At 44.2% G+C, this 15,673-nt stretch overlaps 1 protein-coding gene across 1 annotated transcript in view; it reads left to right on the top strand.

The window, feature by feature from the left end:
- WDR63 (WD repeat domain 63) overlaps positions 1-4,503 on the top strand; it is a 52,930-nt gene extending 48,427 nt beyond the window's left edge. Inside the window, exons 20-23 of the mRNA XM_015410497.1 lie at positions 109-313; positions 1,720-1,811; positions 3,435-3,557; positions 4,366-4,503. Coding sequence (XP_015265983.1) covers positions 109-313; positions 1,720-1,811; positions 3,435-3,557; positions 4,366-4,503 — 558 coding nt within the window. The remainder of the gene's footprint in view (positions 1-108; positions 314-1,719; positions 1,812-3,434; positions 3,558-4,365) is intronic.
- Positions 4,504-15,673: the final 11,170 nt, after the last annotated feature.

Below are 15,673 nucleotides of genomic sequence, written 5' to 3'. Positions count from 1 at the left end.
TGTCTTTCCATCCCAATAGTAAACATTCTGGAAATATGGTGATAAAGAGTGTTAGATTAACAGTGTTCTTGTAATGTTTGTTTTTACCACTTTTTGTTTTTAATTCAGAGTGGGCCGCTCCTTCAGTCAAGCTGTGCTGCGAAGAGATACACAGTTGGGCACTGGTCTTTATCAAGAGCAGGTGTATTCTTCATTGGTCGAGAAGATGGAAATATTGACATTTGGGACCTACTGGAGAAAACGCATGAACCATCTCAGACCCAAAATGTCTGTATTGCACTGATTACTTGCATCAAACCCTGGATCTACTCTTGTATGTCAGTGTACTATATACAGTGATATTTCTTAATTTTTTCTTTCCTTTAACTACTATAAAAAGGGGCTGTCTTTAGGACTCAGCAGCATACACAGAAAGAGTTACAGCCAAGTGGCAAGACAATCTATTTAAGAGGCAGGCAGTTAACCTGTGATGCAGAGGGTTATAAAGTGGTTTTGAAAGGCTGAGGAAGAAAAAGAAAGGGCACAAAGGGGTACCATCTATTACAGAGGCAACGGACCTAATGAGGTACAAAAACTCATCCACATGTAGCTCTTTTTCCTCAACAGAGAGGAAGACTACGCTACAAGAACATTTTATCACGAGGAGAGGGTTTATTCCACCGCACTGCAAAACCTTAGCACTATCTACACATCACACACAAATGAATCCTAGTAAGCCCTGAGACCAATGCTCCCTCTAAGCTGTGGGGTCCAATTCTACTTTGGAGCTGCTGCCATTAAAGTTATGAGCGACCGATAAATTGGTTTGCTCTGAAGCCATTCTTCCTAAGACAAAAAATGTGTGAGCCTGAAGCTAAAAAGCTCACACTAACTCAGCTTAGAGGGAACACTGAAACTATATTTTTAAAATTAAAAGCCACTTTGAGATTAGTTCAAGAGAATTATGTCAGGGGGAAATGCACATTTTAGGAACCCCATGGGAGAAAAAAGCACTTACAGATCAAAGAAACAGCAGATGATAAGAATTATGCATACCTTGCCTCCCCTGCAGCTTCTCTCCTCTAAATCCCTTCCCTTCCAGAAAAAACTTTTCTTTAAAAAAAACCACAGCCTTGTTGCTCACTTACCTTTTCTTATCTTCCTTCATGTGACAAACAGCAGTGGAGGAATCAGTGGACAGCAATCAATTTGACTGACCCAGGGAAAAAGATTAAACAGTCCCATTCACTTTGCTATTAGTCTGATCAAAGTGGAAGCTCCCTGCTTCATGGCTGAATTTGATTCAGAAGATGTAATGATTGCTCTTCCATATAACATGCTATTTGATCCTAGGAATTAACAGTCCTAAATCTTCAGACATTTGAGACCAGTGATTCTGGTGTAATTTTTTATTCTTATATCCATGTACATGGCCCAGGTACAATAAAAGGTTTGCTCCTACTTTGGTTTGCTAGTGCCTAATGTGCACACAGATAATCACCACAATTTTAACAGGCCTTTCAGTGTAATGGAAAAGAGCAAAATGGGATTGGTAGAAGTGCAGGAAGTCATAGGTCCATCTGACTTTTTAATGTGACAAGTTTCACTATCACAAGGCTGGAAAGAAAATACAAAAGTCACAGTGAAAATTTATGGCTCATTCATTGTGACTGATACACTGATCACAAACAGTCTACTCTTTTTTATGATTTCACTGATATCTTCTGTCTTCACTTACAGCAAAGCAACACTTCTTAGCAGTGTCTGATGATTTTGGTACGCTGCATATTTTAGAAATTTCCTGGACATTAAGTCATCCTTCTATTAATGAGGTTTGTAATCTGTTCCACAATACTTGGGGGCAGGGGTCTTTTCGTTGAAAAAGAGCTGCAGTAGCTCATTAGCATATGGTATGCTAATGAGCTACTAGGCTATTAGCATTGCCACACCCCCTGACATCACCGGAAGTGATGTCAGAAGGGGAAGCAAAGGGGGGGCATCTTCAAAAGCCTCCCCTTCCCTTCCCCAGCTGGCCTCCGGGGGGGGGAGCGAAGAGAGAAGGGGTTTAAAGTTTAAACCCCTTCTCACTAGAGTTGGGCCACAGAAGGAGGAAAGAGGGAAGGAAAGAGAGAGAATAGAGGGAAGGAAAGAGGGAAAGAAAGAGAAGGAAAGAAGGAAGGAAGGAAAGGGGATAAAAAGGGAGAAGGAAAGAGGGAAAGAAAGAAGGAAAGAAGGAGGGAAAGAAAAAGAGAGAAGGGAAGGAGGAGGGAAAGGGAAAGGATGGAATGAAAGAAAGAGAGAAAGGAGGAAAAGAGAGGAAGGAAGGAAGGAAGAGAAGGGAGAGAGAGAAAGAAAGAAAAGGAGGGAAAGAAAAGGAAAGGAGGGAAAGATGGCACAGAGATGGAGGGAGGAGGGAGGCTCTCCCACCACCACCCATCAAGCCCCCGCCACCCCCACCCCCACGGATCCCTTACTTACCGCTTTGGTGGGGGCCGGGGGACTCGGCTGTGGGGTTCTCCTGGCATCCCCCGAGCTGCAGTGCTTCTGCGTGAGCCCAGGGGACCTGGCGGCAGGGCTCTCCGGGCCTCCCCCCAGCTGCAGCGCTTTGGCGCAGGGAGCTGGGGATAGGGCCTGCCGCAGCCACCATTTGCCGGGCTCCTGGGTTGCCAGAGCAGTGCTCCAGCGTGCTCCGGCCCCAAAAGACCCCTGCTTGGGGGTATGGTAGGGTTTTCATGGGAATTAACATATTCATCATGTGGACTGGGAAAGGATGGTGCATACACATTGTGCCCACAGTCCCTTACTGGGCAAGGGCTTCCACTTGGGGTATGAACAACACTGAGTTAAGGCAAACTGATGCCATAAGCACAGCCCAACAATGGTGCCCCTCAGCCCTTCCATTGCTTAACTGACAAGATATTAATAAGTGCTGAAGTTGAAGTAAGAGATAAGAATTTCAGTTTTCTTCCAGGCCATCCCCCAGGCCAGACCCCACAACTATATTAAATATAAACTTTTTAGAAAATATATTTATTTAATACTAAATAGCAGTCAGCAATATAAGCAAAAAAAAACAAACTCACTCTGTGATGCCCCCCACTTCCCTTGGTGCCCTAAGCATGTGCTTATTTTGCTTAATGGTTAATCCAGGGCTGGGTAACCTCTAATTAGGGCAACTGTAAAACAAACTATAAAAGGCTTGAGTACAGTGGCACCTTTAAGACCAACAAAGTTTTATTCAAAGTGTAAGCTTTCGTGTGCAACTGTGTTTTTGTTTGAATAGCTAGGCTAAATCCACATAATGTTGAACATTTTATTGTAATCATTTGCTGGCTGGATTTTCCTGTGTGCATAAGACAAGCATGAGGTCATGATAGCATAGCAGTAGCACAATACCCGATGATACGTGGACTCAGCAAACCCTTCATGAATTAAAAATATTTTGATCATAACAGCGTTCCAGTGTTCATCATTATTTTGAGCGAGAAGTCAAACATCTCGAGTATTTTGACCAGCGACAAGAATTCAGAGCCCAAGAAAGAGTGGAAATGGAGAAAGAATCATTATTAAAGAAGGCGGTAAGATCTTTGCAAAATACAGAAAAGCTAGAACTGCAGACAATTTGATCGTGTGCTTATTTCAAGTGATTGGTCAAACATTGTTTTAACTTTTCAGTGTTAATTTACCGAACAAATTCATTGTGTATTTTCTCTGCAGCCATGTTTTGTGCGAAAAGAAATATTTCAACTGAACCTCTTTGATCTTATAGTTTATGTAATACCTGCTCCCATTTCTCAGTGGCTACAGCATGGGGATTTTTTCTTTGGTAATCATTTCTCTCTACATGGAAAAAGTAGTTAGGGAATCTTGCATAACCTAGGAATGAGAAGAGGGCAAAGGGGCAAAATGTTAACCAGTTGATAACATACACACTCCAGTGACCAAAGTATTGACATATACATAAGCCATTGATATGAATCAAAACTCTTAACAAGATCCTAACATACAGTGGAACTGGAGGTGGCAGCCCGGACTTGGAACTGTAGGCTGATAAGAGTGTGAGTTGTGGGTTTCAATCAGTGAAAATGAACTGGGGAAGAAAGAATTAAATCCCCGCACTCCCCACATGGTCCTGATTGGCTTCTATTAATATTTTTAGAATACTAGACAGATTCAGTTGCAGATTTCCTATTGCCTTGTCTGTTTTGACCGTAAATTGCCATAGCATGAGAGCACTTTTGGTGTCCTAGCAGCAGAGTTCACTTCATAGCGGTGATGCATCTTCTCTATGACATCTGTGTAAGAGACATTATGTTCCAAGGATTGTTAGAAGTAGGTCTTTTCTATGACCTAGAAAATAACTTTGTTTTTTTTCCCCACCTGTAGACAACGGTTGGGGGTCAGCGATCCAGGGAATTAATGGAAGAACAGACAAAGCAGGATTACCTGGAGTTTTTGGATACAGAGAAGAACATTCTGAAGGGACTTGGACTACTGAAGGGATTGGATAGATTTAGCCCCTGAAGACCCAACTCATTTTGTGACCAATCACTTTTATTTTATTCAGTATAGTATATGAAATATTTCATGAGTGATGTATTTACAGTGACCCTGATCCAGAAGTGTAATTTGCATCATGAATAGGCGGAATAGCCTCATAGAGAGCTGAAGTTTTGTTTAATATTGTCATTCCAGTAATCCTCAGTGCCAAACACACTGCTATCTATTTTAATAAGCAGCTTGACTCTAGCTCCATACAGGCAACCCATCCATGTGTTGCCTGACCATACAGAGAGGGAAAGCAGGCATGAGCATGCTAGTTCAGCACACACACACACCCTCCAGTGATCATATAGTTGTTTGCAGGGGGCAAACACACAGAAGTGTACTTCTTTCCTAACATTGCTGACCATGGGGAGGGAGTGTGCGGACACTTCCTCCACATGTTCAGTTCATACAGACAACTTAGCAATCGCACATTGGGTGGGGCCAATATGCTCAGACCCACTCTCCCTTCCCTATGTTGTCAGTCAATACACAGTTAGGTCATCTGTACAGGGCTAGAGACAGTTCTAGAATGTTTATCAAGAAGGACGGTTATTTTACATTCCATGTATGAAACTGTAATGTGAAAAGCAGCACTTAGTAGTACTTCAAAGAGAGTCAATGCATGCAATCACACAGAGGCAGCTGCCATGGGAAACAAAGAGCCATTCATCAGCAACAACATGCCATGTGGAGAGGCTTCCATCTCCCTCTCTGTGGAGCTTGGAGGTTTCACCACATGACAAAGCACTGCAGAGAAATTGCTCTCTATGTGTCATCAGCTGTCACAGGTAGCCATTTAAAGACAACTGCAGATGGTAGTCCTTCATATGAATGTGGATTTAAACACAAAGACCGTCTTAGAGCATGGATTTAAGAAAGCTAATCAGAGCCTCTATTAAGCCAGCAATCCTAGTTCCCATTCCAAATCAATTTGATTTTCTATCATATGCCACAAAGAATGTCCACATCTGTGCTTGATTATCTGGTCTGGCACTCACTTTATTATAAACATCTATAATCCAACATCTGCAAAGTATGGAAAAGTGAAAGGCTGTCACTCAGTACACTAAACTTGGACACAGGCTACATCAAAATGGAAACTTAGTTCTATAGCCAAATGCCTTGATACAAATTTATACAGGGGAGAGGGAGAGAAAGAATTTTGAGATCATCTCAACTGTTACGATCAGTATATTTCAGTCTGCAGACGTCAAAGGTCACACCAAACACCTAATAATGGTGACTCTGAGCAGCGTTTGACCATACCATTTTTTAAATCAACTATTTGATGACACTTGGTAGGACAGTTCAAATTGTTGACTGGTTGTATGGTCCAAATTCTCTGAGGTTCTGAGGATATAAAGATGTAAGGAACATTGCAGAACAATTAGGAACAAGGGAACTTTTTCTGTGTGGGAGGACCATATTGTAAGTTTTAATTCCCAGATCTGTAGATGCCTCATTCATAGGGGCACATATATCTCTCCATACATTCATATGTGTATGTGTACTCACTCACCTACTAGCAGAAATATGTGTATTTCCATCCGCATTTCGCCCCCCCCCCCGGCCACTCTACAGGGGCAGATTCTACAGGAAATGAAAGGAAGATAGCCCTCCTCTTAGTTTTTCCAGTAGCTTTCATATTGTTTAGGAAGCACTTTGAAAGAGGCCTGTCCAATCTTCCTCTATAAATGCCATATTCAGCTGACACAGCCCACGGAGTTCAGTTTGGGATGAGATCAAAAAAATTATTAGCTGCAGCTGTTAGACAGGGCCAGATGTAAAGAGGGCCTAATTTAAACTGAGTGCCTGATGTTTTCCACTAATACAATGAGGTGACAGAGGAAGGGAGAGGTGCTACGCTGGTTTTAGATACACGGTATAACAAGTTTAGGGAGAAATGTGAAGAGAAACTGGATTCCCCTTCAAACACCATTTCTACAGCAACGTGGAGCTAAACTTTTGACATTAATAGTGCAATCATAAGCAGAGTTAACACTCTTCTAAGCACACTGACTTCAGTGGGCTCTGCTTACTGCACAGTAGTGCAGTTTGCCAGAGACCCTTTGGGGTTGGAGCGGGGTAGAAATCGAAGATATAAATAAATAAATAAATAAATAAATTTTCTGTACCAACTAAGGTGCTGTGAATTATCTGGTAAGGTTTCCCTTGGTCGAAAGCCAGTCGAGTCCGACTCTAGGGTTGCGGTGCTCATCTCCATTTCAAAGCCGAAGAGCCAGCGCTGTCCGAAGACATTTCCGTGGTCATGTGGCCGGCATGACTAAACACTGAGGCGCACGGAACGCTGTTACCTTCCCACCAAAGTGGTACCTATTTATCTACTTGCAATTTCTTGCTTTCGAACTGCTAGGTTGGCAGGAGAATTATCTGAACACTGTTGTAAAAAACTGCTATGAATTTAGGGATGCCAGCCTCCAGGTGGTACCTGAGAATCCCCAGGAATAACATGTTGCTCATCTCCAGACTACAGAGACCAGTTCCCCTGGAGGAAATGGATGCTTTGAAGGGTGGCCTGTATGGCATTGTGCCCCACTGAGGTCCCTGCCCTCCCCAGGCTCCATCCCCAAATCTCCAGGAGTTCCCCAACCTGGATCTGGCAACTCTACCCCCCCCCCCATCCTGCACCAGGGCCCAAGGAGGACATGGTAACCCTATACGAATTGCAGTCATTTTCTTTCAATGATAGGAGAGACAAGATATATAAAGTGTGTTGTTCCTCCCAAAGGAAAGGAAATTGCAACAAAAAGTGACAGCTTTCCTTTGTTTATTGCTGCAGCTGGGAAATTATTATCTTCAAGAGAAGTTATATGACAGTTTTAATAGACACTTGCATAAAGGGAGAGTATCTCATTAATATCAACATATCTCTTTGGGGATGAAGCTTTGCATAAAAGCAGCTTTTTGCCCACTGGCAGAGCCTGATCAGCAACTGAGCAGGAGCCAGCAAACAGGAATTAAAGGCAGGAGAGTACATTAAACACTGAAGGTGAATTCACACTTTCCATGACTTGCTGTGGTAGAAGAGTCTTCCATGTGTCCATACGGTCCCAGCAGAAACGACGACACAAAACAAACAAAACCCACCAGCTCATAAACATGCTCTCTCTCTCAGCCACCTACATCATCCAGTTGTACAAAAAGTATGCACTGTATGCCTGAGAAGCCTTCATGATTCTAGAAAGTACTACTAGATCTTAAGAAACATGATCATTTCTAATATAGACAAGAAACATAAGATATCTATTAACTGTGCTCACTTATATACAGCTGAGGTAGATAAAGAGCAGGGAAATATTAATTTTTATACCAATGTTTCTATGTAACACTGGGACTGAATTACTAGTCTCTTTAAAATCTACTATATTCTGGACAAGGATGTGCTTCAAATATTGTGCTGCTTTCTAGCCTGACCCCCACCCCCCCTGAGGTTGAAAGCTTGTGGTCTGGCAAGCAAACTACCAGATGTGTCCCAAGCTTATCAGATTTAAAGATTTAGACTGTAAAAATCCTGAGGATCTACTTCTGTGTGGAAAATTTACAGTTATTTTTAGCATACCCGTGTAGCTATTTTCAAAATGGGCTGGCTGGCTCATAAACACACCAGTTTTCTTCAGTCTGTGTGCAAAAAGAACCACTCACAGAATGAACTTGAATGTCCACTGCAGATAAATACGGGGTTTCATAACAAATCATTGGGGGGGAGAGGTTGATCACTTAACTAGCAAGTCACAGTCCCTGTTTGTCCAAACTCAGAGACATGGAGAAAGATACAGTGGGTCCAGTTCAGCAATCTGTAAAAGGTTGAATCTTACTCCTTTACTCACTTTTACTGTTCCTTTCCTGACTTCATTGCAAAAGCAGGTCAGACATCTCCTGTACCCATGCACACAGCTGCTTTATCTTCCTTACACACACATCTAGCCTTCAACATGGCAATGCATTGAGAGAGGGAGTGAAAACGTTGAGTGGTACAGGTACCTGAGTTTGTTGGCTAGCAAAGCACTCAGACGTGGCCAAAATGCTAGTGTGGAGGATAAGACCAAGAGGTGTCCATGGAGACCACAAGAAACAATGTTGATATTTGGGGGGGGGGGTTTGCAAGATAGGGACAGGAAGCAGTAGATGGTGCCTCCTGAGGCAGGAAGAACAGTGTGGGTCTGAGGGAAACTGCCTCAGGTTGGAGGGCCACACAGAAAAAGCTCAGGGGCTGCATGTGGGCCGCAGGTTGAAGCCCCCTGTTCTATACAGAGGTGATATTAAAACAACATGAATATGATCAGTTAATAAAGTAATACAAAAGAGATCTAGACGCACCGGAAGGAATATGGTTGTCAAACACCCTTTTAACCTGTCTCATAATCCCACAAAGAAAAGGCCAATGAAGCCAAACATCTATCAGGTTATAAAAATCAAGCAAAGAACAAAAGGAGTGCAATTATTTTCTCACAATAAACAGCTGTCTTTGCAATGGTGCTGCTGAACGACTGCCGAGTTCTATAGTAGCATTTTCAAGGCGTGTACAATTTTGTGGTGGATAAAAGATACCATAATTTATTATTTATCTCAAAGATTGCCCCTAAAACTAACAACTCCATGTAAGATTCTCAGTTAATGTTACCTTTGGATGGTCAGGCTGGAGGAAGAGCCACTTAAGCTGAAGGAAGCTCCTTGAGCTGCAGGAAGGTTTCAGATTTTGCTCAGTGGAGCAGGAGGCTATAGGCCCCTGAGTGACAACAGTCACCTTTGTGGAGACTACTGAAAAATGCTTCCACATAGCAACTTTACCACATCATTCCCATATAGAAACACTAGCCTGCTACCCGTGCTTCGCTACGGTATTTAAGTCCTGTAAATCCAGTTATAATACTGATGATGTGAAACTTGAAATGTGACATTTGTTGTAGGAATTCTAATGGAGAAGATTGTAGTGTAAGAAATGAGTTCTAATGGAGAAGATTTTAGAGTAGGAAATGAAGTGAGAAATGTGTACTTTTTTCGCTCTCTAACATTGGTGGTTCTGCCCTCAGGTGCTAGGATCACCAGGCTGCTTGATGAGCTCACTCTGGAGCAGGCCACATAGAACTGTCCATTTAAGAAACAATCATCTGTTAAGTCAACTCCTGCTACCTTCCACGAAAGTGACGGCCTCTCTACTTGTGTTCCTGGATTGTTTTGCTTATATGGAGACTATGTTGTTCTGAGGACCTCAGGGTATTCTTGCTGGTACTTGGTATGTGCAGCTCAGTGCACTGTACTATGTGCAAATGTCTTTGCTGCATTCCTAAGTTGCCTCCTCCTTGTAGTGTTGGTGTATTTGGCTCGACGTTTGCCAGGAGCTTTCTTGGGAGCAGTAAGAGGTGAGAGGTGTGAGTGGGAGTTGGTGTGAGGGAGTGGTGATGTGGTGGCCATTTCTTCAGATTCATGAGGAAGGCACGCATCGAACTGGCTCCTAGAAGTGTCCTTTACTATCTCCCCATAAACATTCATGCCCTGGCCCTGCTCCTACACCTGACAGACACCGGTCTGTCTGGTGTTGGGGGGTTTGTATTTAAGGGCATTGGGGAGGCTGGGCCAGCAGCAGGGCTAAGGCAATCCTGCTGAGCAAACCTCCCAGGCCACTGTAAGCATCCCGCCTCCTCTCCTACACCTGACAGGCAGTTGCCTGCCCAGTGTAGGACGGGAAGGGGGGAGAAGTATTAGAAGCCACTGCGGAGGCAGGGCTGGCAGAATCACAAAGGTGTTACTGCTGGGGCAGGCTTCCTCATGGCTTTAGGCACCGTGCAATCACTGCTGCACCTGACAGACAACCGCCTGTTAGGTGTACAAGATGAGGGAGTGTGTTGGAAGCCATCAGAGAGGCTGGGCCAGCAGCATCGCTAAGGTGATCCTGCTGGGGCGGCGTCCCTGATGGATTAAAGTACCCTGGTCCTGCTCCTACACCTGACAGACACCGGCCTGTGTGGTGTTGGGGGGGTTGTATTTAAAGACATCAGGGAGGCTGGGCCAGCAGCAGTGCTAAGTCAATCCTGCTGAGCAAACCTCCCCGGTGGCAACTGCATGTCCAGTGTAGGAGGGGGAGGGGGGAGGGGTATTAGAAGTCACTGTGGAGGTGGGGCTGCACCTGACAGACAACTGCCTGTTAGGTATAGGATGTGGGGGGAGTCTGTTGGAAGCCATCAGAGAGGTTGGGCCAGCAGCATTACTGCACCTCACAGGTGGTTGTTGGCCATTCCTGATTTCCTCAACTGTCGTTAGCTGTCTGTACTCTCCTGTAACTGTTGTTTTTTACCTCAGAACACTGAGCTCTGCAGCTGACCAATCAGAGAGTGGGAAGTGCAAGAAGGCAGCCGCCTGGCAGCTACATAGGAATCAATGGGGGGAGCACATTTTACCCCTTTTGACCCCTTTAGGGGTGGAATTTCTAAAAATCCCTTCTTAGTGAGCACCTACGCCATGGTAGGAGCACTCTCCCCAAATTTCAGGTTCAGTGGTTTGGCCTGGGCATTGATTTTACGGTGAAGGGACTTTCTTTTATATAGATGTTACACAGAGTCTCCCAGTTTTAGCACCACATGTTTATGGAAATAGTGCGGAGAATCTTTGTGTAATACAAAGAACCAGATGGTAAGCTTTACTAGGTACCACAGCTTCCCTCTCCCAGCCAGCCTGAGAAGCTTACATATGAAAATGAAGAAGTATGTGGCATTGTGCAAGGAGTAGGGTTGCCAGCCTCCAGGTGGGGCCTGGAGAGCTCCCGCTTTTACAACTTATCTCCAGCTGACAGAGATCAGCTCCCCTGCAGAAAATGGCTGCTTTGAAGGGTGGACTCTATGGCACTGTACCATGCTGAGGCCCCTCCCCTCCCCAAACCCTGCTCTCTCCCAGATCCACCCACAAAGTCTCCAGGTATTTTCCAACCCAGAGCTGGCAATCCTGTGCAGGAGTGTGAACATACAAGGAAAAGCTCTCTCCGGGTAGTGAACAGACCACAAGAACATAAGGAACCCTTCTGAATCAAATTAGTCCAGCATTCTGCTCCTACAGTAGCTGGCCAAATGCCTGGACGGCCTGCTCACAGAGGCACAGAGACCACAGCCTTCCCCTGATACCTCCCAGCTCACTGCCTCCAAACAACAGAGGTCCCTCTCAGTCATCACAGGTAACAGCCATTGATTAAACTTTCCCCCATGAATTTGTTTAATGTCCTTATTCTAAAGCCATCTAAGCTTAGGGCTGCCAAGTGGGGGCGGGTGGCAGGTAACCCCCCGCTTTGGAGGCCCAATTTCCGCTGCCGCGGAATCGGGCCCCAGGGGGGACTCCCCCCCCCCAAAGCGCAGCGTGGCGGCGTCACCAGTGGTGTCGCAATCACGTCGATCACGTTGGGGGCGTGGCCCCGATCGTCGGAGGGAAAACTCTATGGCAACCCTATCTAAGCTAGTGACTATCACACAACCTGAGGCACAGTAAGTTCCACAAGCCAGTGAGGTACTGAGAGAAGAAAGACTCTCACATTGCTTTTGATATGGCCAGACCTCCTCCCCAAATATGCATATCAAAAGCAGTGCACTAGAGCCTCAAGCACCTCTACCAGCCACCTTAGGCAATGTAAAAAAATACCCCAGAGGTTTCCACAGCGGGTGCCTTGCTGGCACATCAGAGCAATGCAGTGTAAGAGTCATGCGGAGAGTTTTCATTAAGATAATCACATGGATCAAAGGTGCTTCATTTAAGTACCAAGAATCTACCCTTGAAAAAGAAAAATCCTGGACTTGTCTGTTCAAAAAGACGCTTATTTTCTTTTTACTACAGTAAGCTTATTTAACCCTGGCAAATTCTAATGCTATTCTTTTAAGAACCGCTATAAAACTATGCTAGATTGCAGGCCATACGGCTATATATATCTTTCTCTCTCTCTCTCTCTCTCTCTCTCTCACACACACACACACACACACACACACAATCCTATTATATAAACCAGAGGTGTCAAACGCAATTGTTAGGAGGGCCAGTTCTGTCATGTGTGCTATAAAACGTAATGCCAGGTACTGAAGATAGAAACTGTATAAAGGACAGAACCTGGTAAGCTCTAAGTTGGTGTATCCTCACTGCAAGGCCCCATGAGCTGGGGGAGGGGGTGCAGAGGAAAACCCATATAGGCGGACAGGAGAGGCAGCAATGCAGCACTGGGCAGATGCTCCCACAATGCTTGACTGCTGCAGATGAGGTTCTTCTGCCATGCTGAAGCCACATTGGAGTGGCTCAGCCCAGCACTCCCTCCCTTGCATCAGTTGCTGATGGGCCGCATAAGAGCCCTGGATGGGCCAGTTCCAGCCCCCGGGGCCTTATGCTTGACACCCCTGATTTAAACTGTTAAATAAAACAACTTTGCACAAGCACACAGACATTAGAGAGATGACCTTCACATTGACATTTTAAAGCATTTCCAAAATCAAGAAAAACTTGGAACTATTTGCACACAGTACATTACTAGAAAAGGAAGTGGAACAAGCCACTGACCAGTGAAGGGCTGCAGTGCCAGCTGCCTATGGTTGCAGAATGCTAGCTGTGGTATAGCATAAATGAACTTTTCTGTTGTTCCACAGAGCAGGGTAATTTTACATAGTATAGATGACTGTAAGAAGCAAATGGGCACAAATAAATCTGTGCCTTCTAATCTAAATTTCTCCCCCCATATAAGTGGCAAGGAGAAAGGCAGAAAGTTAGGACATCTCTAAGCAGGGAGGTAATGAGCGGTATCAGCATGGGTCCAGATCCATTCTCAGGAAAGCTGGTCCATGTACCCATTTTCCTGAGTGTCGGGATCTCCTTAAGGGATCTTGGCGTGAGAGTCAAGTGGTACACTCAGCCCGGGGGCATGTCCGGGGATTACCCTCATGGTCAGGTGGCAGGGGAGACTACCTTGGGGTGCCCACCCTTGTGGGATCCAGAGACCTGTCATCCCAAGGTGGCCAGCGGATCATCGCCCAGCAGGCGGATCAGACAATGAACAGGATCTGGTCCCCCATGCTGTGCCAAAGCATACTACAGCTGTAACCAATACAGTTGCGGTCAATTTTATTCCACTTTTCGGAAAACTGTGTGTGCATGTGTGTTATTCCAATGGAAGCTATAAACTGGGTTAGTATTTAGTTAGGTATAAACTCTTTGCCTTGGACATCCGCCTCCCCCCCTCCCCTGGGCACTGGGGCCACAAACACATTTGAAGTACTTTAGCCCAAGCTACCAAGACGACTGCATGTTAATTTAACACATGCATACGGTATCCTGACATTATCTGGAATACATATTTTCATATATATGATTTGGGGCTGAATAAAATATTTGCTCATTTCAGCCATTGTAACAAAATACTACAGGCTGTATCCAAAGAAAGCCGAGCAGAAAATCATTCATGGAATGGAAGTTTTCTCCCTCCTCCACCCACGCTACAGTTCACTTTGAATGTTGCCCCTAGGGTTCAGGAACAGTGCTGGGCATGATGTGGGGGTGCATTGCAGGAGCAATCAACAAAAATTTCTCTCTCCTCTGCTGGCAGGAGTACCCTATATAAATAACAAATGTTATGCAATTTATTTGCCCGAAAATGTAACAAAACTTTTAGCGCTTAGTACCTCACATACAAGGAAAAAAAACATGACAGAACAGTTTTTAAAATTCAATATTCCCTTCTAGTATACCAAAAACCCAGGACCAAAATATTGAATTGCAGTAGAAGGAAACCTTTAACTTCTTCAGTAGATTTAGCTCTAGGAAGGCCCAGTTTAATAGTATGATCCTACCCTCCAAATGAGGAGGAAGGGAAGACTGCAAAGAATGCCATAATTTGTGGGTGACTCCTTAGGCTGCTGGAATAATTATAAAATTAAAATACCTATTTTATGTTGGAATTTACTTTTTCCTCTAGCAGGAACTCTCACATTCAAAGCCACAAGACCAAGCTATCAATATTGTATGCTAAAGGCTAGCACTATCAGTTAACCTGATTTACAAATTCTCCTCCCTACGTGTTGACCTAGCCATACTGATTAGGGTTGCCAGCTCTGGGTTGGGAAATACCTGGAGATTTTGGGGGTGGAGCCTGAAGAGGGCAGGGTTTGGGGAAGGGAGGGACTTCAATGGGATATAATGCCACAGAGTCCACCTTCCAAAGAGGCCATTTTATCCAAGTGAACTGATCTCTGTCACCTGGAGATCACTTATAATAGCAGATCTCCAGCCACTACCTAATATTGATCCATAGTTCTGTCACCTCCAGAGAAAACTACTGTAATTTGCTGCATATCCAACCTGCCCTTGAAGGTAGTTTTTGAACTTCGTGCCAATTGCAGCAGCTTGGATTTGAGTTGGTGCTGGGCTCAGTTTGAGATGCTGGTGGTTTGACATTTAAAGTCCTTTATAAAATTTGGGACCCCCATAGTTGAAGGACTCTCCCATAGAGACCAACTTTGCCCAACAACTGTTGGAAGCTGTATCCTTCTGGGAGCTATGGCTATCTTGGTGGTAGTACTCTCACTGCATGGGATGTCTTCCCCAGTTTGTTTCAGCAGCTATTTGCCAACTGATTCTGACAACAATGGCTTCCATAAGCCTTCTATATTCTGTAAATTCTGCTGTTTGTGGTATGCTGGCTTTAAAAAAAAACTTAACAAATTTGTATAGTTCCTGAGTTGGGTTTCTAGGAGTTATTAATATTATTCTTTGTATTTTACTATAACATTTCTGTCAATAATTGAAAGCCAGTTGGAGCACAGATAGAATAAAATAGTGTGATGGCAGTAGATATCTCATTAGGTCTGAAAGAAGACTGCTCTCTTGCATTCCCCTGGTTGGATGAGAATCATGTCTTAAGTTCCCAAACTTCAGCCGTGTATGCATATTCTTATCCTCATATCCTCCTTTCTCCCTTCACCTTGTTACCAGCTCTATGTCAAATTTTTAGATCATAGGACTCTCAGGGCAGGTACCTGCACTCATGGTATTATATCATTTTTACCTGTACCTTCTTTCCTGTTGTTCAGTGTACTCAAACAATGTTGCAAATATTAAAATAAGCTTTCCAAATGATTTGAAAACAAAAACATACAAGCCACAAGAACTTTGA

This window comes from Gekko japonicus, unplaced genomic scaffold (genome assembly GCF_001447785.1).
Source record: "Gekko japonicus isolate JY-2015 unplaced genomic scaffold, Gekko_japonicus_V1.1 scaffold2418, whole genome shotgun sequence".
NCBI classification, from domain to species: domain Eukaryota; kingdom Metazoa; phylum Chordata; class Lepidosauria; order Squamata; family Gekkonidae; genus Gekko; species Gekko japonicus.
This window is presented reverse-complemented; position numbering and strand designations above follow the sequence as displayed.